The 23,904-nt window shown below is 40.2% G+C and overlaps 1 protein-coding gene across 8 annotated transcripts in view; it reads right to left on the bottom strand.

The window, feature by feature from the left end:
- Positions 1 to 982: 982 nt before the first annotated feature.
- The window catches only part of ZNF277 (zinc finger protein 277), a 125,837-nt gene continuing 102,915 nt past the window's right edge, over positions 983 to 23,904 (bottom strand). For 3 of the 8 annotated variants that reach the window (XM_060020743.1, XM_060020746.1, XM_060020747.1), the window contains exons 8-12: positions 17,208 to 17,275; positions 14,937 to 15,033; positions 13,297 to 13,339; positions 12,108 to 12,282; positions 8,474 to 11,335 (exon numbers count right to left, since the gene is read on the bottom strand). In XM_060020743.1, the coding sequence (XP_059876726.1) occupies positions 11,149 to 11,335; positions 12,108 to 12,282; positions 13,297 to 13,339; positions 14,937 to 15,033; positions 17,208 to 17,275 (570 nt within the window). In that variant the 3' untranslated portion in view covers positions 8,474 to 11,148. Of the gene's footprint in view, positions 1,816 to 5,327; positions 6,504 to 8,473; positions 11,336 to 12,107; positions 12,283 to 13,296; positions 13,340 to 14,936; positions 15,034 to 17,207; positions 17,276 to 23,904 lie in introns of those variants that run through there. The other 5 variants (XR_009520661.1, XR_009520662.1, XR_009520660.1 and 2 more) reach the window with 5 other exon arrangements.

Below are 23,904 nucleotides of genomic sequence, written 5' to 3'. Positions count from 1 at the left end.
CAAGAAGTGTCCTATGCAGTCTCCCAGAGGTCCTCAGTAAGCTAAGTCGCATTCCCATAGTAGTAACTTCATTAATGCACAGTTTTGTGTTCCATTTTATGTTTTACTTCCTCACTTCCTGAACTGGTATTTCCTGGGTTTACCTCTCAAACGAATGACCTGCCCTCAAATTCTTAAAGTCTGTTTCTGGTGGAACTCAACCTAAGACCCTAGTTCTAATGGTCTTTCAAAAACTATATGTGCAGCTAGCTCACCGATGACATGCTAGAATTCTCTGGCTTTATCGCCCAGCCTTAGCCCTGGATGGAACTAAGTCTACTTTGCGTCCTGATTGCTGGGACTTAGTGTATTTAGGGGTAACTCTCTGAGAGGTGGTCTCCAAGTAATTCTGGCCACGCCCACCATACCCTGAGAGACCATATACCTTATAGAAGGGCCAGCTGAAACATGAGTCAAGCAGACGGCGATTAAATATCACCATTATTGCTAATAAAGATACTGGAGAATGTGGCTTGTAGCTGTGGGCAAGTGAGCTTTCTAACACTGAACCCCAAAGTCAGGCACACTTACCCACACAGTCGTAGAGAGTGTTGGACAACTGAAGGCCTCCAACTGCCCTGGCAGAGCCTGCCAGTCTAAAGTTTGCAGAAAGTAGGAGCAGAACAGGATGCGTTCCGTATGCAGAGACAGATCCCAAAGACAAAAAGGAGGAAGGGGCTGAGTCACACATGCCAAGCTCCTGTTCTGCCATTCCTCCCTTTCAGGAATGAGAGGGGTCAGAAAGAAACCCAGAATGTTATTGTAATGGATTCCTTTCTCATGGAAACAAGAGGCTAGGGGAAAGGAGTTCCCCTTTTCCCATATTCTCCAGGTTTGTGTTCTCTTAGCTCCTCAGGCTTAACCATTAAACTACAGGCCAACTGAGAGTGTGCCTGTCTCCCCTGCAGGAGATCAACAATCTAGGATGACAGTGCAGCCCTTACCATGAGCACACCCCCGACCCCTCCCGCCCAAGTGCCAACTACTCTTCCTTTGTGTGTTCTCCTGAGCCTGGTGGCGAAGAGGGTAGCTATTGCCCTCGGAAGGCAATTTATCGACTGAAGTAATTACAGGCCACGCTGAACTCCAGCTGAAAGCTCCCCGTTCACTTTTCATTCTAAATTACATCTAACCATGTTGTTTAGAACAGTCTGTCAGAGGTTCTGCAAAGAGATTATATGATACTGTAAAGATGCTTCAATAAAAAACATTCCAGTAAAATACTGATGTCCCCAATTTAAAAATAACCCCTCTACCATTGTGAATTTCCCAGGGAAAAATTAAAGTTCTAAGATTAGATTCTCTTGTCTGCTTGAGTTAAAGTTAAAAGGCATTAAAGTCTAAAACTCATCCTTCCCAATTTCTGATTCTGCTCGTTCTGAACCAGAAGGGTTCTTCATACCTGAAGAGCACTGTGGTTCTTTCAGCAGCCTGGACAGGGTCTCACTAGAACCACTAGTGTGGTTTTTTTTCAGAGTCTCAGAAGTTAAACACCAAATTTCTGTTACACCTCACTTTTTAAAGAGTATCATCAAAGTACTCGACACCAACAAAATTAAACAACAGAAAAAAAACCAATACCAAGATTTTCAAGTAATTATCAAGACAAAGTGGTGCTCCCAGAACCTTGCACTTTCCATAAAACAGACAGTGAAATCTTGATTTGGGCTTCACCAGGATGCTGTGTAAGTTATCTGAAATCCTTGATCCGTAAACAAACTCAACCAGGAGGAAGCTCCCTCAAGAAGTTAACGTCGGCAACATGTTTTATCATTCCTATGGGAAGAATCAACACATATTTCTCTCAGGGTGACATATGCGACTGTAGGAGGTCAGAATACACCATCCCAATATAGGCCACTCTGGCATAAGGATTATTTTGAGCTGAAGGCAACTGAGAAAAAGCAGGCACAGGATGAGCTCTCTGCTGTTCCCTATCTTCTGGAAAGTAAGATCACAAATTCCCCTTGTGAAGGTGTCTCCCCACTGCCACCCCACCCCACCACTGTCCGTGGGAAGGGAGTAACAACTTTCAGTGATACAGGAGACAGGATGGCCCCGCGAGAGTCTACACAAACAAACCTTACCAACTAGGCCTTATCTACCATTAATTTCCCATATATTTGCCTTCCTACAATTTGCTGCCCCTAGAAGCTCGAAGCCCTTTCCATTTGTCTTGACACTTCTTTTTAAATGTAACCTCTTATGTTCAAATGCTATAAAGGCCTCCAAGTTTAGCTGTTTCTTTGTAAGTTTTCTCTCTTTCTAGGAAGACCCCACATCATGTAAACCTTTTAAAATCAAAGAAATTTGTATGTCTTTTCTCATATTAATATGTCCGTTGTCAGATTATTTTGCAGACCCAGCCAGAGAACCTAAGAGGGCAGATGAGAATTTTCTTCCCCAAAAGATTTTTACACTCTTGCAAAGTTTAGAAATAGCAGTGATGGCAAGCCCAGTCATTAGTCTGTTTTGAGATCTTTCTCTCCCATCTTGAACCTTTAAAAAAAAATAAATTTATTTATTTATGCTGGGTCTTAGTTATGGCTCCAGGGCTCCTTAGTTGCAGCATGTGAACTCTTAGTTGTGGGATCATAGTTTCCTGACCAGGATTGAACCCGGACCCCTGCATAGGGAGCACGGAGTCTTAGCCACTGTGCCATCAGGGAAGTCCCTCTCCCAGCTTGAATATTAAATGCCTCTTAACTTCCATTTCCCCTTTGAGCCCCCTGTCTCCAACATTCCCTGATCCATGGAACCTGGGCTCTAAATAATGACTCAGTGGCTCCTGCTGTTGCCTTTTGTTGTGAAATTGCTAGGGCATGTGAAGCCTGCCATGCAAGGTGAGTTTCTCCTTCATTTCCTTATTTGTTTCAGCTGGAAAACATCCTCAGCAGATTCCTGAACTAAAGCTGTTGTTGACATTTCTGCAGCTTGAATCTCTAGGTGTGTTAGGATTAGTTTTGGATATGAATGACAGAAAACCCAAAATAACAGGGGGAAGGTTGAAGTTTATTCTGCTCACATAAATGTCTAGGTCAGCATTCCAGTGCTGGTGTACCCTTCCATAGTGTCACGGATCCAGATTCCGTTGACACTGTTGCCCCACCATGCGTGGCTTGGACCTCATTGTCTCATATGCAGAATATCTACATCCTAAGTGAAATAAGGTAGGAAAGGATGTAAGTAAAGCAAATGGTGCTTGTGTCGTTTCTTAAAGAAGACACACGAGTTCAGGCATACCTTGGAGATACTGCAGGCTTGGTTCCAGACTACTGCAACAAGGCAAGTATCTCAACAAAGCAAGTCACACAAACTTTTTGATTTCCCAGTGCATATAAAAGTTATGCTTACACTATACTGTAGTGTATTAAGTGTGCAATAGTGTTATATCTAAAAAAACAATGTACATACCTTAATTAAAAAACACTTTATTGCTAAAAAATGCTAACCATCATTTGAGCCTTCAGTGAACTGTAATCTTTCTGCTGGTGGAGGGTCTTGCCTTGATGTTGATGGTGCTGCCTGGTCAGGGTGGCTGCTGAAGGCTGGGGTGGCCATGGCAGTTTCTTAAAATAGACAACAATGAAGTCTGACTCATTGATTGACTCTTCCTTTTGTGAATGATTTCTCTGCAGCACGCATGCTGTTCGACAGCATTTTATCCACAGAACTTCTTTCAAAATTGGAGTCAGGGGCTTCCCTGGTGGCGCAGTGGTTAAGAATCCGCCTGCCAAGGCAGGGGAGCTGGGTTCGAGCCCTGGTCTGGGAAGATCCCACATGTCGCGGAGCAACTAAGCCCGTGCACCACAACTACTGAGCCTGCGCTCTAGAGCCTGCAAGCCACAACTACTGAGCCCATGTGCCACAACTACTGAAGCCCACATGCCTAGAGCCCGTGCTCCGCACCAAGAGAAGCCACCGCAATGAGAAGCCCACGCACCACAACGAAGGGCAGTCCCTGCTCACAATTAGAGAAAGCCTGCGTGCAGCAACCAAGGCCCAATGCAGCCATAAATAAATAAATTTATTAAAAAAAAATTGGAGTCAATCCTCTCAAACCCTGCTGCTGCTTTATGAACTAAGTTTATGTAATATTCTAAATCCTTTATCAACCTTGCTGCTTTATCAACTAAGTTTATGTAATCTAAATCCTTTGTTGTCATGTCAACCATCTTCACAGCATCTTCACCGGGAGTAGACTCCATCTCAAGAAACCACTTTCATTGCTCATCCTTAAGAAGTAACTCTGCATCCATTCAAGGTTTATATGAGATTGTGGCAATTCAGTCACATCTTCAGGCTCCACTTCTAGTTCTAGTTGTCTTGCTATTTCCACCACATCTGCAGTTACTTCCTCCGCTGAAGTCCCGAACTCCTCAAACTCATCCTTGAGGACTGGAGTCAACTTCTTTCAGTCTCCTGTTAATGCTGATATTTTGACCTCTTCCCGTAAATCACAAATATTCTTAGTGGTGTCTAGAATGCTGAATCCTTTCCAGAAGGTTTTCAATTGGCTTTGCCCAGATACATTATTAGAATCACCATCTATGACTGCTATAGCCTTAGAAAGTGTATTTCTTAATAATAAGACTTAAAAGTTGAAATGACTCTTTGATCCATGGGCTGCAGAATGGATGTTGTATTAGCAGGCATGAAAACATTAATCTGATTGCACATTTCCATCAGAGATATTGGGTGAACAGGTGCACTGTCAACAAACAGCAATTTTATATATATATATATATATATATATATATATATATATATATATTTGCGGTACACGGGCCTCTCACTGTTGTGGCCTCTCCCGTTGAGGAGCACAGGCTCCGGTTGCACAGGCTCAGCGGCCATGGCTCACAGGCCTAGCCGCTCTGCGGCATGTGGGATCTTCCCGGACCGGGGCATGAACCCGTATTCCCTGCATCAGCAGGCGGACTCTCAACCACTGTGCCACCAGGGAAGCCCAACAGTAATATTTTGAAAGGAATCTTTTTTTCTGAGCAGATCTAAACAGTGGGCTTAAAATACTCAGTAAACCATGTTGTAAACAGATGTGCTGTCATCCAGGCTTTGTTGTTCCATTTACAGAGCACAGGCAGAGTAGACTTAGCATAATTTTTTTTTTAAAAATAAGTTTATTTATTTTTGGCTGCATTGGGTCTTTGTTGCTGCATGTGGGCTTTCGCTAGTTGCGGCAAGCGGGGGCTACTCTTCGTTGCAGTGTGCGGGCTTCTCATTGAGGTGGCTTTTCTTGTTGCAGAGCACAGGCCCTAGGTGCGCGGGTTTCAGTAGTTGTGGCACGTGGGCTCAGGAGTTGTGGCTCACGGGTCCAGCTGCTCCGCGGCATGTGCGATCTTCCCGGACCAGGGCTCGAACCCATGTCCCCTGCATTGGCAGGCAGATTCTTAACCACTGAGCCAGCAGAGAAGCCCAGACTTAGCATAATTCTTAAGGGCCCTAAAATTTTGGGAATGGTAAATGAGCAATGGCTTCAACTTAAAGTCACCTGCTGCATTAAGCCCTAACAGGAGAGTCGGCCTGTCCTTTGGAGCTTTGAAGCCGGGCATTAACTTCTATGAAAGTCCTAGATGGCATCTTCTTCCAATAGAAGGCTGCTTTGTCTACATTGAAAATCTGTTGTTTGGTATAGCCACCTTCATAAATTATCTTAGCTAGATCTCCTGGATAACTTGCTGCAGCTTCTCTATTACCACTTGCTGCTTCACCTTGTACTTTTATGTTATGAAGATGGCTTCTTTCCTTAAACTTCATGAACCAACTTCTGCTAGCTTCAAACTTTTCTCCTGCAGCTTCCTGAAGGAAGAGTTAGGGCCTTGCTGTGGATCAGGCTTTGGCTTAAAGGAATGTTGTGGCTTATTTGATCTTCTATCCGGACCATTAAAACTTTCTCCATATCAGCAATAAGGCTGTTTTGCTTTATTATGCATGTGTTCACTGGATTAGCACTTTTAATTTCCTTGAAGAACTATCCCTTTGCAGTCACAGCTTGACTGTTTGGTATAAGAGGTCTAGCTTTTGGTCTCTCTCACCTTCCAACATGCCTTCCTCATTAAGCTTAATCATTTCTACCTTTTGATTTAAAGCGACAAATGTGTGACTCTTCCTTTCACTTGAACACTCAGAGGCCATTGTAGGGCTCTTCACTGGCCTAAGTTCAATATTGTTGTGTTTTAGGGAATAGGGAGGGCTGAAGAGAGGGAGAGAGATGGGCTGGTTTGGGGTGCTCATGGCACCCCAAAACAATGACAATAGTAACATCAAAGATCAATGATCACAGATCACCATAACATATATAGTAATAATGAAAAAGTTTGAAATACTGTGAGAATTACCAAAATGTGAGGGACACGAAGTGAGCAAATGCTGGTGGAGAAACGACGCGGATAAACTTGCTTGACGCCGGGTTGCCACGAACCTTCAGTTTGTAAAAAACACAGCATCTGAAAAATGCAATACAGCAAAGTGCCAATAAAACAAGGTATGCCTATACCCTGAACTACCAGAGAGGCTGAGAAATGTAGTCTTCATTCTAGGCAGCCATATACCCAACTAAACTTATTATTATTAAAGACATATATGAATACTGGGGGCAACTGGACTACCAGACTAATTGCCCTGGTGAGGACACATACTTCTGGAGAGCCCTCCTCAGCACACCACCTTCTCCTGCTTTGGACTGGTCCAGCCTCCAGCAGTATTTCTCTTGGCTCTGCCTTTTCCAGCAATAGTGGATATGTCCTAGGGCTCGATTTCCCTCTGCACCTTTCTGGGAGGAGCAGCTGAGTTTGTCACAGTATAATTTATTTCTTAAGTTATTCCCTTTCCTTCCCTAACACATATAGGCCTAACAGTATTTGTAGGATCTGATGCTTCCTTCCTTCTTTTTTTTTCTTAAACTTTCTCTCCTTTCTGGCCCAGATAATGCTACCTTTCTCATCTAGATTTTGTCTAACAGGGTCTTCTGTTCTGAGAGATGAGTCACTAGGTTCCGGTCTGTCAAAGGCAACTACTGTCCAAAAAAAATCTTGAGCACTCTCAGTTTTCCGAGTGAGATAATCAGCACGTATTTTCTGACTGGGCCGACAGCCAATCCAGGGTTGGATTCCATTTATCACTGCCCTGCTCACTCTCTTCTATTATGCTTCATCTTTCTTGCTGCCCTCCTTTAGAGTCTTAATGCTCAGAATTTCTCAGGTGTGCCCACTCTGGGCACAGGCAGCACTTACGTCCTTACCTACAATCACAGCAACATCTGGACACTCATTCAATACCCCCCGAACAGTCTATTTGCATTTGACTGCTATTCCACTCTCAAATGGTCCAGACTTTCAGGTACACTTGGCACCACTGTCCCAGTCTTTAAGGTGCAATCCACCAGTGGTTCTTCCCAAGGAGTCTCTGCGTGGCTCTAAGAGAGCACTTTGCCAGTAGTGGCCTGTATCCGCGCTCCCTTTGGGACAGTCAGTACAGTTTGCTGAGACTTTGCTTATACTCTTGTTCAATTTCTTTGGAACTAAGTTATTATTTCTGTCCTTATGTTCCAGATGATCCTCCCCAAATATCTACCAACCTAAGAAAAACACCTCTTAAATGAATGAAACTCCAAGTACAGTATCCTGTCCCTTTTATCTTGTCTTTCAATTTCATTTTTCCTTTAATATCTGTTGGATCTGTTCTCTAAAATCTCAACTTTATCTCCAAAAACGCTTTCTCCTTCTCAAGCTTAATTACTCTTCATTTATTTTGTTCTCATCCTGTCATTGCTCCTGTTCTAAGACTGAAGCACACTAGAAACACCCCAGATATTCCTTGATTTTCTGAACAAATCTGATTCCTAGAGACACAAGTTTCTAGGCACAGGACTAACTTCCTTCTTGATCTTTGGTTTTAAAACAACGGTAGGTTTTTCATTAAATAAAGGCTCCTATTTATTGTTTGCTGGTTTTCAATGAAAAGAATCGTATGGGTGTCTGCACAGCTCGAGGCTTGGATTCTAAAGCGTTGGCCACAGCTCATATAATTTACAAATCCAGTCAATTGTGGATCACATGGTGGGAGATTACTCTTGAGATTCTGGACAGGCTGTACCACATGACTTCAAGATTAGTCTTGGTGCACTGCCTATACAGGCTTGCATTAACTGTTGAAAACTAGAACTTCAGACTCCAGTGCTCTCTAGTACACATGCTGTGTAAAGTACCCATTGGTAAAGAAATCATAGAATTAGAAGATCACCATTTTGCAAGCCCTAAAAAAAATTCTAGATAACATAAACCAGTGGATATTAAAATGGTTTGATGGGGAACTTTATAATGATGCACCAGACTGACAGCACATGAACGCACTGATCAATTGTCACATCTCTATAAGTGGCACATCAGATATCATGTGCCTGATGTGATGTGGGAGAAAGTACACATCTCTTACGAATTATTTTTGTAAAAATTTTTTTGAACACAAATTTTTTTTTTTTTTTTTGTGGTATGCGGGCCTCTCACTGTTGTGGCCTCTCCCGTTGTGCAGCACAGGCTCCGGATGCGCAGGCTCAGTGGCCATGGCTCACGGGCCTAGCTGCTCCGCGGCATGTGGGATCCTCCCGGACTGGGGCACGAACCCATGTCCCCTGCATCGGCAGGTGGACTCTCAACCACTGCGCCACCAGGGAAGCCCGAACACAAATTTTTAATGGAGCTTCTAGATATACCAGTTTGCAGGAAAAACTGGTGATAGAGGAACATGTTAAATGACACAAAGAGGATACGCTATCCAAATTCAGAAAGTGAGAAAGATGACCTAATCTCTTTAACAAGTAAGTGGCAGTTAAAATGAAAGAGTTTAACAGCATAAACTGTTATACATAAGACCCTTAAGGACCACACCAACCAAATGCAAAGTATGTGTCTCACTAGAATCCTGATTTAAGCAAACCAAGTAAAAAGACATCTTGAAAAGTTTTTTAAAATCTATTTTTACTTATAGATTTTATAAGTAAAGAAAAGTTGCCATAGTACAAAGAATTCCCACATACCCTTCACTTAGATTTCCCCAAATGTTAACATCTTATTGCATCTACTTTATCATTCTCTCTCTATATACATACCCATATTAGGGGTGTGTGTGTGTGTGTGTGTGTGTGTGTGTGTGTGTGTGTGTTTTCTTTTTTTTTTTTGGGCTGCACTGCATGGCATGCAGGATCTTAGTTCCCTGACCAGGGATCAAAGCCGGGCCCCTGGGTTTCCCTGGTGGCACAGTGGTTTGAGCCCTGCTCCGGGAAGATCTCCCATGCTGCGGAGCAACTAAGCCCATACGCCACAACTACTGAGCCTGCACTCTAGAGTCTGTGAGCCACAACTACTGAGCCCACGTGCCACAACTACTGAAGCCTGCGTGCCTAGAGCCCGTGCTCTGCAACAAGAGTAGACACCACAATGAGAAGCCTGCACACCACAACAAAGAGTAGCCCTCCGCTCGCCACAACTAGAGAAAGCCCATGCACAGCAACAAAGATCCACTGCAGCCAAAAAAAAAAGCCAGGGCCCTTGCAGTGGAAGCCCGGAATCCTAACCACTGGACGGCCAGGGAATTCCCCATATTAGTTTTTTATTGCCAACAAAGTGCTCCTTTACCCTTAACAACTTCAGTGTGTATTTTCTAAAGACAAGAACATTCTTACACATACTACAGTACAATTGCTGAAATCTGGAAATTAATATGAATACCATAACATTTACTACAGACCTTACTCAAATTTTGCTAATTGTCCCACTAATATCTTTTACAGCAGAAGAAAACCATATTTTCTTGGTCCGGGATCCAATCCAGGATTACACAATGTGATACCTCTCTAGTCTTCTTTAATTTGGTACAGTTACTTCAGTCTTTGTTTTTCATGACCTTGATTTTTTGAAGAGTAAAGGCCAATTATTTGTAGATTGTCCCTCACTTGGGTTTAGTTGATGTTTCTTCAGTATATTCACATTATACATTTTGGGGAAGAACCCTGAAAAGTGATGTTTTGTCTTCCTCATTGCATCTTATCAGGAGGCATACAATATTTGTCCTGTAACTGGTAATGTTGTAAAAAGACATTTTTGAGACAACTAAGGAAAACTGAAAACATATGATGTTAAGAAGTTATTGTTAATTTTGTTAGATGTCATAATGGTATTGTGGTTGTTTTTAAAAAAATGGTACTCATCTGTTAGCCGTATATACACTGTAGGGGAAAGTGAAGTTATTTGTCTTGATGTCCATTTCTAGGGAGTTTAATAACTCCAGGTGGAAAGCAATAATAATAACATAGTCAGATTTTGATTTTTCCGAAATAGTGTCCGATTTGTGCATCATCCAGGACTTTGACCACTGTTCCTCTCTTCTGTGGCTCCTCTTTTGGTCACTACATTCACAGCTGACCCAGTATAGTACAGAAAGCACACGTCTGTCAAATTTTGTGACTTGCTGGATGACGAAAGGCTGTGGGGAAGAGACTGAAACTACTGGTTGAAATTAGGTTTATAAATAATTTGAACATTTCACTTCTTTGTGATTGGCACGTCTTCATTATTATAGATAAATATGAGTCTAATGAAATGAGATCATTTACAATGATTACATAACAAAACTTCAGAGCCCATATACAAAAAGTCTTCATTTTATTTAGTTTCTACTTTATTTTTGGGAAAAAAATTAGTTTTTTAAAAGTTTATTTTGGACTTCCCTGGTGATGCAGCGGCTAAGAATCCGCCTGCCAAAGCAGGGGACACGGGTGCAATCCCTGGTCCGGGAAAATCCCACCTGATGCAGAGCAACTAAGACTGTGTGCCACAACTACAGAGCCCACGCTCTAGAGCCCACGAGCCACAACTACTGAAGCCTGCGAGCCTACAGCCCGTGCTCCGCAACAAGGGAAGCCACTGCAATGAGAAGCCCGCGCACCGCAACGAAGACCCAAGACAGCCAATTAAAAAAAAAAAAAAAAAAAATTTTACCAAAGACTAATCCTTTGCTGATGTTCAAATTTAAAGTATTCTTTTGCATCTGTCTCATTGGAGAAAACATGAAACATTGCTTCTGTGGCAGTTTCTTCTAGTTTTTCAAGGACTCATGTAGTAGCAACTGGTTCAAAATACTGCTTTGTTTCAAAGCATGCAGTTTAGATGTATCTTCACTAATGATGGCGATATTTCCATTTTGTTCCTGAGCTGTCAGGTCACTTTCACTGTCAGACAGGGTACATAGCAGAGTGTCATTTTCATAGGTTGGAAAATAATACCTGAAAACAACCACAGATATACTGAATAACCAAAACTACATATTATCCAGAAAATTTCTAGGCAGCTGAATGTACACATCACTATAATTTTGCTAGGTTTCCTTGCCAACAATTTCAACTGCATTTTGCAAAGGCTGTAAGGGAGAGAACTCCTGAATTACTTTTACTTTGACCTTTACTGGCTGACATCAGTCTTACTAGTATCCTTGGTAGTTGGCAATTCAGCCTTGGCTTGATATCTACCATAACAAGACACTCACTATCTTAAAAGGCAGCCTACTCCACTATTAGGCAACTCTAGCTATTAAATAATACCTCCTCGATAAAGCTAAAAATGACATCTCTCTCATTTCTACTCAAAGGGCCCGGTTCTTCCCTAAGGTTAACAAAGTTCAAATACAGTTACTCTTTCATATACTGCTCCTTTTATCAGTTGTATCTGATAAAAACAACTGCTTCTGCTTGTGAGGTTTTTTTTTTTTCCCACCCCCAACCTAATCATCACTATTTCCTTCATATAAATTATCAAACATTAAAATATCTAAAGAATTTTAAGTCTATTACTCTGGTTCCTTCTCTGGACACACTTTGTAGTTAGCTCTGAAATCTAAAGGTTTCGACCTGAATGAGAATTATAGGAACAGGGTCTCAGGTCAATCCAGGGCTGACCTTGCCTCTCATAAATCTGGGATTTTCTAAAGAGGAATTAAATAAAGGGATGAAATAATGGAGAAGGAGCAAAGAAATGTATGTCTCGTTGAGCAGTACTCACTGTGGTTGATCCCATGTCTGTCTTTCAGGAAGCAGTGAAGTATGTTTAGCTTCTTCCATGTGAGTCCTTAAGTCTGCTTTGGACTTGAACTTCTCATGGCAGCCATAACATCTACATTGGTGAATTTGCCTCCGAATGAAATTGACTAGTTTCACTTGCTCATAAAAGTTCAGTCCTGAAAATGACAGTACACAGAATCATCAGACAACTGGTCAGACCCATTTTTGCATTTTTATAATTTTTTAAAAGAACCGCTTCTCTTTATTAACCAACCTGAAGAGGCAGTGCAGTTTTAAAGTATATTAATAGATATCAAATAATAACAGCCAATACTTATATAGGGCTTATGTGCTAGGCACTGTTCTAATCACTTTCCATGCATTAATGCGTTTAATCCTCGCAATACCCTATCATATAGGTGGTGTTACCGTATCCACATTATACATTAGGAAGCTGTCCAGAATTGCACAGCCAGTAGGTGTAGAGCCAGGATTTGACACCAGGCTGTTGGCTCCACAGCCCATGTTCTTGACTATTAATCTATTACATATATAACATATACACATGCCTATAAGAGCGGTAAAGTAAAGTAACATGTCCAAGGGTCTAGGAAAGTAGTCGGTGAGTTGAGGTGTGGGAAGTGAGCTTTTTATGGTCTTGGATACATTAGCAAGTCAGTACTTTATGTCTTCATGACCCTAATCTTTCTATCATAGTGATTCAATTGGGTACATCTATAATAAATAATCTAGCTACACTACCAAGCAGCGCAGTAGGTGTTTTACACACTCTTATCCACTCTCTGTAACATTCTGCTAACCCGAGGCCCAATGTCACACAGCCAGTAAGTGCTAGAGCTGGAATATGAACTCTAGTGTGACTTCAAAATCCACGTTTTTTCCACTAGTCCCCACCACATTATGATATTAACCATTAACCTGTATTTTATTTGAAGCAATCATATATGTAGAAAAGAAGAAAGACTATATGAAATCAAAACCATATGTGAATATTATAGTTCAAAATGGTTGTGAATCACGGTTTCAGGCAGTTCTGTTGAGACCATCTGTGGAGAGACACATTTTGGCTGTGCACTCTCCAATCACAACTGTGCAACACAGGCATCGTTTACGGGATGGTGTATAAAAGAATGCAGCATCATGGAAAACAACTTCCGAATCAAACTTACCAAGTTCTGACTTTATTTTGAGGAGATCAAATTCATGTGCATCCTAAAAAAAGGAATGAATATATCTGTGAGCATATAAATTATTTAATCTTTCAGGCTGAAGTTATAAACAGACAGCTTATTCACAGGAGTTTGAACACTGTAGAAACTCAGTCTCGGTTCATCATCTGCTTTTGAAGTCTTCGAAATCTAACTGCTTCCCCCCACATCCAACTGCTTTATAAAGCACAGTCCAAACAAGTCATGTCAATCAGTTAAAACATTTAATTGTTCACAGCTTGTATCTCCAGTCTTTGCAAATTTACTCTGTATGCATTCTGCAGTCTGACAGAAGTGTCCTCAGTCGCTAGGTAAGATGTGGCCCTACTGTACTGTGTGTCTGGACTAGAATTATGAATATAGGTCCTTTGCTCCACAAGCAGATAGGTAATTTAAAAAATTCTGCTCTTCGTTTTATGCTGTCAAATACAGTGTTTAAATCTGCAAGTTTCTCTTCACTCATACCTTCCCACAAATTACATGTCTTGATTTTCACGATGCATAGACTTATTTTTATTCTGTTCCATCCCTGCAATCACCCATCTGGGTAAATGCTTCAACTTATAAGCTCACAGAGAATAAAGACCGTCTAACTCCCCGTGAAGGTATTCAGTGTAGCATCACAGTCAGGATAATTAAGAATTCCATGATATGTTATCACTGAAAGTAACTGAGCAGAGGTTGAGGACACTAGTCAAGGATACTGCAAAGGGAATTCTTACACAGGATAGGCGGACCAAGGCTCCTTTCAATTCAAAGATACTAGGATATTATGAGTTACATTTAAACACTGGAAACTATACACACATACTAGTGGCAACCTGTTTCAGACAAAATGACTCTGTTTTCACTTGAGTAAATACCCATAGCCTTTTGAACACCTTTCAGGTCCTTGTTTTTATGAATGAGAATGGAATGAACATGGGTGAAAAAGGAGAGTCTGCTCCACTATGACAGAGCTGAGTGGCGGGAGGGGAGGGAGGGCACATCAGAATAATACAGTAATATTTTTCTATTACACTCAATTCTCTACTCCCAATATAACATAAAGATGGCCTCCAGAAAGGAAAGCGCAAACTGGAAATGTCCTGAAATTTCTTCTCTCCAAATCGTTTTAACTGAAGGAGCTGCAAGACCACACCCTGTGCCCTCTCCACCTCCATGGCTCCCCCACCCCCATTTCCCCCAAGGGCTCTGTAAACGGCATCTTTTTCTCTTTCTGCTCTCCTTGTTCACCAGCATGGGAAGCACTGGAAAAAGACTCAGAACCTGTCCATATCCTGGGTATTGTTAATCGTGGTTGCAGATCCCACAGTCTAGGCCAGAACTATCTCATAAGCATCTCAGAGGTGGGATGGCATCAGTGGTCTGTGAAATCCCAAACTAACAGTTCACCCAGGTCCAGTCAGTTGTACTTAACTGCCCTGAGTTCTAGTTCTCCTCCATGGACCTGCCCTGTCTCTTCTGTTTTGCTTATAGCACTTTTAGGAAGGGGAAAATAATTGAGAAACTAAAGGTGTAAGATGATGAGGCTGCAGTTATCATCAGCTTCTCCCTGTTGGAACAACGAAACAAAATTCAAATGAATAAAAGTGTCTCACCTCCATGTGCACACATAATTTCTCAATTGTTTCTGCTTGCTTTTCACAAAATAGGCAGACAGCAGAGAGAGGGTGTTCTTCCCAATCAGACCAGTCACTGTGTTAGAAAGAAAACAGCAAACATGGAGATTCTCTTCATTAAGAGGGCATCCTGCACAGTGACTTGGTATTACTTTCTGCTCCCTAGGAAACCCTGCCATTCTCTTTCAACTCTGACATTTCTGTAAAGACTGTCATATCATATTATGACTTTTTGATACAGTTTTTGAAATTCAAAGTAGCACCATGAAATTAATATAAATAGTAAACAGGTGCTGCTCCATTTTCTTACATTTGCCTCTCCGAGCAGTTATTTCACTACGAGATCAGTGCAATGTCTTTCTGAGAAAACCAGCTTTAATTTGCAGAGAAGATATATCAGAAAATGTAAGCTCTCTCTCATTAACCATGACCACTAAGTGCGCATGCTGTGAGGTGCAGTGCTGGGAGTGTGTTTCTGCATGATAAATGGCGTATTTTAAAAAGGCAAACCCTTATCTATCATGTGGGAAATACTGATCATTTTAAATGGGGCAAGTGTTAAATTTTATGGCAAATAGAGAAATCAAAAGGCATACAGGGCCCTTTTTACCATTTTCTCCCCTCATTGCATTTATTTTTTGAGATACTGTCAACTTTTTGTCATTCCTAAACCAGGAGAACCAAAGTCCTGGGAGAGACAAAAGGCTGAACAGCTTTGAATGAAAAGAGAATGAATAACAGGGAGGAATCCTTTTAGGTTGAAAAGAATACTTCTCAAGCTTATAATTTCAAACAAAGAAGCTGTGACTGTTTTACGTTAGTCATCAACGGGATGAACACAGAACAAGGTTAACCTCCATTGAGTTATATTCACTACTCCAATGGCAAGCAGCATGGAGAGAGAGTTCAAAGATCATATCACTTTAAGGTCTAGGGACCAATGGATTAATAAGCAAAGCACTTTGGAATATATTTTTCTCTGAATTATATACTACCTGTGTGGTCAATGAATAGCTTTAGTAGCAAAACACTATTTAGTTGGAATAACAGTTGCTTTAGTGATTCTTATGTCCAAGTTATTTTGGTATTATGATTATTATTTTTTATTGAAGTATAGTTGATTTAAAATGTGTTAGTTTCAGGTATACAGCAAAGTGATTCAGTTTTTTATATACATATGTATAAAATCTTTTTATATACATATATATTTATATTCATATATATTCTTTATCAGATTCTTTTCCATTATAGGTTATTACAAGATACTGAATAAAATTCCCTGTGTTATACAGTACGACCTTGTTGTTTATCAATTTTATATATAGGACTGTGTATCTGTTAATGCTGAACCCCTAATTTACCCCCCCTTCCCCCTTTGGTAAACATAAATTTGTTTTTTATGTCTGTGAGTCTATTTCTGTTTCCTAAGTAAGTTCATTTGTATCATTTTATTTATTTATTTTTTCATTTGTATCATTTTATTAGATTCCACATACAAGTGATATCATATGATATTTGTCTTTCTCTGTTTGACTTACTTTACTTAGTACGATAATCTCTAGGTCCATCTATATCGCTGCAAATGGTATTATATCATTCTTTTTTTTTGGCTAATATTCCATTGTTTGTATACCACAAACAGTTTTTCCATTCAACTGTCCATGGACATTTAGGTTGCTTCCATGTCTTGGCTACTGTAAACAGCGCTGCTATGAACATTGGGATGCATGTATCTTTTCTTTTTCTTTCTTTTTCTGTTCTGTTTTTGGCCACACCTCACGGCACGTGGAACTTCCCCGACCAAGAATCTTAACCACTGGACCACCAGGGAAGTCCCATTTATATTTTCAAATTAGAGTTTTCACCTTTTCCAGATATATGCCCAGGAGGGTGATCGTTGGATCATATGCTAACTCTATTTTTAGTTTTTTAAGGAACCTCTATACTGTTCTCCACAGTGGCTGCACCAAGTTACATGCCCATCAAAACTGTAGGAGGGTTCCCTTTTCTTCACACCTTCTCCAGCATTTATTATTTGCAGACTTTTTGATGATGGCCATTCTGACTGGTATGAGAAGTTATTTTGAATTCAAGTTTTTACTATATTACATGAAATGATGCATGGCTTAGAGAGAGGGTTCTCTTTCTTTTTACTCTGTCTTTTCAGAATGGTAATTTTAAATCAAACTAAGGAACTGTTTTCCTTCTCTTAAACCACTGTAATTAAGTAGCATCAATAATAAGTCTTACTCTTCCTGATGATCTAGCAACTCCCGATCATCTTCTAGTTGAACTTCTTCCCAGGATTTTCCAAGTTCCTTTGTAGGAAGAACAGAGGGATTAGAGATAAACAGGAGGGGTGAAGGAGGAAGAGGCGAAAGGAGAAAGTAGACACAGAACTCAAAAACAAAACAAGACAGAACCCAAACGCAAATGGTTTTAAAATAATACAAGCAGAATATATTAAAGCTGTTATTTCACGGATAAGAAATGATAATCAAATTTTAGGATTCAGGATATATCCTAAATGGTTAGGATTTGGGATATATCCTAAATCAAACATTTTAAAAATATGCAAAAATGTTTAATAATATTTTCATATGTTTTTCTTTTTGAAGAAGCAGTAATAAGCTTTCAGTGAAATTCTTTTCTCTCAAATATTAATCAGCGTTTCTCAACCCTGGATCCACATAAGAATCTCTTGGGGATCTTTTAAAAAAAACCACTAATGGGCTTCCCTGGTGGCGCAGTGGTTGAGAGTCCGCCTGCTGATGCAGGGGACACGGGTTTGTGCCCCGGTCCGGGAAGATCCCACATGCCGCGGAGCGGCTGGGCCCGTGAGCCATGGCCGCTAAGCCTGTGCGTCCGGAGCCTGTGCTCCGCAACGGGAGAGGCCACAACAGTGAGAGGCCTGTGTACCACAAAAAACAAACAAACAAACAAAACCCCACTAATATCTTTTGACAGAGACTCTGAAACATCCTCCTAGCTGGACTCTGTTTCTATTTGAGGTCTCCTACAGTCTATTTCCCAGATAGCAGCCACAGTGAGCTTTCTAAAGGGTACCTCCCTGTTTGTATGACCCCTCCCAGGGCTTCTCACACACTCAGAACAAAATTCAGAGGCCTTACCATGGCTTATAAGGCCTCCATGTTCTGCCCTGGCTCCCTCTCCATCACTATGTCCCACCACTTTTTCTCTTGCTCAGCTGGCTCCAGCCAGACTGCTCTTTTGCTATTGCTTGAACACAGCAAGCTGACTTCCACCCAGTTACTTCTGTACTTGTCGCATCGTCTGCCTGAAACACTGCTCCCTCACATATCCTAACATGGCTCTGTCATCCTGGTCTCTGCTTAAACGCTACTACCTCTTTTTCTGACTACTCTGTCTAAAACACCCCTCCTTCAAGTTACTTTTTATTCCTCTAGGATGTTTTATTTTTCTTCAAAGCATTGATCACACCCTGAAATCATTTTGTGTATCTATTTGTTTTCTTATTTGCTCTCTGTCTTTTCCACTAGAATGTCTGTTTGGACATGGCCTTTGTTCATTGTTACATTTCCAGAGCCGGGCACACAGTGGGTACTAGAAGTATATTTTGAATTGAATTTTAACTGAAAACATCTAAAAAATATGATGTCAATTTAGATCCTACCTCAAAAGGTTTCGTAATGTGGTTAAATAGTTAATGTATAAAAAGCACATGGTACATGGTACCAGGTAATAGTAGGTACTCAAATATCTACTCAAATCCCTTTTATCTCTTACAGTTCATGGAGGAGTTCCACCCTTTTAGGGCTATGTCTGGAAAATTTAGTCATAGTTTCAGCAAAACTTTATGTAGTGATGAGAAGGAATGATTTCTTTTGGCCCAACCATGTCTCTTTTATCCCTTGAGTCCTTTCTTTCTTTCTCTTGTCCTTTCTTTTCTCTCCACTCAATCTTCCCACCATGCCATGCAAAAGCAGACAGTGCATTAAAGAAGGATGTAGAAATACTAGTGGGCACTTTTTCAAGCAGTTAAACTATGGCAACTGTCAAGTCCAACCTCACCTGATATAATACAGATATCCTTCTTTTGGAAAAACATTACCAGAATTCACCTCATGAACATTTGTTTTTTTCTAAAAAGGTATTCATTTAACTAAAAACAAAGAACTACAAGAGCCATTATGATTTAGAGAAAAGCTATCATTCATCAACTTAATGAGAGGTTTTGAAGCTGTCATTACCTATCAGCTAAATGACGCATAAACTCAGACATGCAGAGATTTACCATAACGTCATTAGAGATAGTTAATTTGGACTCTATAATGTACTTCCCAGAGTAGTCATGAAGTGTCTAAGCATCATTATGAACATCAAGAATGGCCTCACCATTGCCAACAGGATCCTTGTTAGATGGAATTTTTGGTGATGAATTAAATCTTTTATGTCTCTCTGGACTTGGACTAATACCCTGATGGGCCATTTGGGGTACTATCATTCTCAACAATACAGGCAAATGTTACTTATCAATAAATGTTTTGAGCCCCAAATGATGAAAAATATCTTTCACTGTCAAACTTCCAGTGTCAAAGCATTACTTTGCAGTTTTCTCAGTATTAAGTACAACACGGGGATTTATCTAGGCAATACAGCACTAACCATTTACCATTTGAGAGAAAAATGGAACTCTGTGTTCATCAGAATAGGAAACAAGTGATTTGCATGCGACAGCGGCTGAGACTTTCCTAGAGTGCTCTGCCTTGGTACAGTTAAATATATGACTTATTACAGAAATAAGACCCAAAGAGAAAAAAAATTTAGTCTCTAATTAAGACACTGTGCCTGCTAATGAATCATGTTAGGAAAGAAAAGAATATAAGAAAAACAAAGTTTGGAAGGCATGCCAGTAAAGATGTTCAGAACACTTCCTCAAACCTCTGCATCAACTGGCTTATGATCAATGACAGGGTGCAAAAAAACATGGAAAAAACTTAACACGTGCTTACACAAGAAATCCACGAGAAACAGAAACAGTGTTTTAAATGTAAATATTAATAACTGCAGGAGAGAGAACTATAACAAAACTGAAAAACAGGTTAAGAGCCTACTTTTGTTACAAATGGCTTTGTGTATTTAAAAAATAAAAAAAAATTAAGTCAAAATGATAGTATTACTGTAAAAATAGTTCCCTTTAGAAAAATTTAGGGCTTGAAACGTGAGCACTTTAGGAATATGTAGGTGAAGCCTCAGTGATGATGTTAAGCAGTCTGCTGCCCTCTGAGGCAGGGGTATTTGAATGTGAAACTGCCTGGGACCTCGTCCCCTTAGCTTGCTCCACTCTCCACTGAACCCTTCTGTTTGTGAGAAAATAAAGCAAGAACTCTAAGTAGATAATCTAGACCATGCAAAAGACCTTTAATATACTTATTTGCAAGTCTGTTAATATTAAAAAACTGATATGAGTAATTAAACATGGAAATTATTTCACCCAAGAAAGAAAAAGGAATTTATCAATTTGCTGAGCTGAGAAGAGACCAAAAACAGCCTCTTGTCCCGACCAGGGATCGGGACACCTTTTATGGCTCTCCCACCTTTTATGACTCTCAGAGCGTATCTTGCCAGGAATATCCTGGATGCTTCCATTACTGCTGGTCTGAAAATTCTCCTTGGAGGTGAGACACTGTGGATGCATGACTCAACGACTATATAGATCTGCTACAGGAGAGGTTGAAACATTAACTCTGTACACACCATTACAAAGTGCTGAAATTAATGTGTTTACATGTCTGGTTCTCATACCAACCTCTAAATTCCTTGAAAGTAGTGGCTTAAATCAACCACCTGTTCTGTCATATTTTTCTTTCTGTTCCACCAGTGTTTGGTACCTAGAAGTCACTCAAACATTTGTAGAATGTATGCAGCCAATGAAATTGCTTCTGAAGGGAAGAGGATGTGAGAAATGGATGTGCAGACACCAGTTACCAACACAACAATTCAATCTTTTACCCACATCCACATACTTATGTCAGCCTTTTCCCTCAGAGGAATAAACAATGAATGTCTCTCATTTCTTTTCTTTTTCTTTTTTTTAGCTTTTTAAAAAACAAAATGGGAATTCCCTGGTGGTCCAGTGGTTAGGACTCTGAACTTCCACTGCCGGGGCCCTGGGTTCAATCCCTGGTCGGGGAACTAAGATCATGCAACCCGCGCAGCGTGGTCAAAAAAGAAAAAACAAATCTTATTGTTGGCCTCAATGGGAAAGCATATAGCTAAGATGGCTAAGGTTGTGGGTTAGAGCCCTTAAGGAGCTGATTAGTTTTACCTTGACCTTGCTTCACTTTCTAGTTTGGTGTAAAAGACAATAGGCAAAAGTGTGTGTGTGTGTGTGTGTGTGTGTGGATCATTATGAATTTATCACCATTAATTGACCAAAAAACCCAATCCAAAGTATAAGAGGTAGGTACTACTATTATTTCAATTGTAAAAACTGAGGAAAAATTGAAGGAAACTGATGCAGAAAGCTCCAGCTATGTGACCCTGGGAAAATTACTGAACTTCTCTGTGCTGTAGTTGCCTAATCTATAAATGAGGATAATGACAAAACCTGTGTCATAAGGCTGTGGTTAAGAGTAAAAGACTTAATTTAAATACCAAAGACAGTACCTGGCACATATCAGGTACTCAAATGCTCCTAGTTAAAACCAAACCAAAAACTTCTAACGATATTACCCTAAAATGATTTAATTTTCATTTTATATGTTACTGAAGCCTTTACATTCTCTTGAAGCACTTCTCTCAAGTCATGATTCATCCCACATGAAATCTGGGCACTCTGTGGGCAGTACAATCTAGCACACTCATCTAGAGACAGCTGGTCCCAACAGATAATTTCAGTTTTCACAGTCACACTACTTGATGCCCAGGGAATGAAGTATCAAACTTTTCTAAAAGTGACAGCAGAATTTGAGTGAGCAGTTTCTTTGAAGTCTCCTCTAAAAGATAAACACCTCCAGCTATACACAATGTTCTGCTAGACCCAAGCTCTTGACTATTAGTTTAAAAGAGCCCCAGAAGTGCTATTAAATTGCTTCCACAGCTTTCGGCAGTAGCTCAATATTTCTTAGAGTCAACACTGAAGTCCACCCCCTGTAGGATTGGGCTGGGCCCTGAAGCAGCGTTTGCTCTAGGAATTAACGACTGAGTGATTTCAAGAGAAGACTGAAAGACTCAAAGGGTGCCTTTGCCTGTAGCTAGTTGTAAAACATGTGTAGCAAACCATGGCGACCTCTCAGAGCCAATCTTCAGACACCCTTATTCCACTTGTTTCTCAAGGGGAATTTTCTTTTAATATGCTAAGGATTAGTTAGAACAGGCAAAAATTCTATCCTAAAGCAGAGATTTCCAATATAATTCAGAATATGCTTGTTTCTGTCCAATACATAAAATGGCTCATTATTATCAATTATGCTTTTCGTGGCCAATGGGTTCGGATTAAAATTCAAATTTCAGAGCAAAAAACAATTTCCATTTGCTTTAGAAAAGTGTCAGAACCAGAATTCCCCATCTTTTTTTTGAGCCTTAATTTTTAAAAAATATTTAAAATTTAATTTATTTTTTTACACTGCAGGTTCTTATTGGTTATCCATTTTATACACATCAGTGTATACATGTCAATCCCAATTGCCCAATTCATCACACCCCCACCCCCCAGCCACTTTCCCCCCTTGGTGTCCATACGTTTGTTCTCTACATCTGTGTCTCTATTTCTGCCCTGCAAACTGGTTCATCTGTACCATTTTTCTAGATTCCACATATATGCATTAATATACAATATTTGTTTTTCTCTTTCTGACTTCCTTTCCTCTGTATGACACTCTCTAGGTCCATCCATGTCTCAACAAATGACCCAATTTCGTTCTGTTTTATGGCTGAGTAATATTCCATTGTATGTATGTACCACATCTTCTTTATCCATTCGTCTGTCGATGGGCATTTAGGTTGCTTCCATGACCTGGCTATTGTAAATAGTGCTGCAATGAACAATGGGATGTAGGTGTCTTTTTGAATTATGGTTTTTTCTGGGTATATGCCCAGTAGTGGGATTGCTGGTTCATATGGTAACTCCATTTTTAGTTTTTTAAGGAACCTCCATACTGTTCTCCATAGTGGCTGTATCAATTTACATTCCCACCAACAGTGCAAGAGGGTTCCCTTTTCTCCACACTCTCTCCAGCATTTGTCGTTTGTAGATTTTCTGATGATGCCCATTCTAACTGGTGTGAGGTGATACCTCATTGTGGTTTTGATTTGCATTTCTCTAATAATTAGTGATGGTGAGCAGCTTTTCATGTGCTTCTGGGCCATCTATATGTGTTCTTTGGAGAAATGTCTATTTAGGTCTTCTATCCATTTTTGGACTGGGGTGTTTGTTTTATTAATATTGAGCTGCATGAGCTGTTTATATATATTGGAGATTAATCCTTTGTCCAGTGATTCGTTTGCAAATATTTTCTCCCATTTTGAGGGTTGTCTTTACATCTTGTTTATGGTTTCCTTTGCTGTGCAAAAGCTCTGAAGTTTCATTAGGTCCGATTTGTTTATTTTTGTTTTTATTTCCATTACTCTAGGAGGTGGATCAAAAAAGATCTTGCTGTGATTTATGTCAAAGAGTGTTCTTCCTATGTTTTCCTCTAAGAGTTTTATAGTGTCCGGTCTTACATTTAGGTCCCTAATCCATTTTGAGTTTATTTTTGTGTATGCTGTTAGGGAGTGTCCTAATTTCATTCTTTTACATGTAGCTGTCCAGTTTTACCAGCACCACTTATTGAAGAGACTGTCTTTTCTCCATTGTATATCCTTGCCTCCTTTGTCATAGATTAATTGACCATAGGTGTGAGGCTTTATCTCTGGGCTTTCTATCCCGTTCCATTGATCTATGTTTCTGTTTTTGTGCCAGTAC

Source organism: Delphinus delphis, chromosome 9 (assembly GCF_949987515.2).
Source record: "Delphinus delphis chromosome 9, mDelDel1.2, whole genome shotgun sequence".
Lineage (NCBI taxonomy): Eukaryota > Metazoa > Chordata > Mammalia > Artiodactyla > Delphinidae > Delphinus > Delphinus delphis.
The sequence above is the reverse complement of the archived record's forward strand: the minus strand, read 5'-3'. Positions and strand labels throughout refer to the sequence as shown.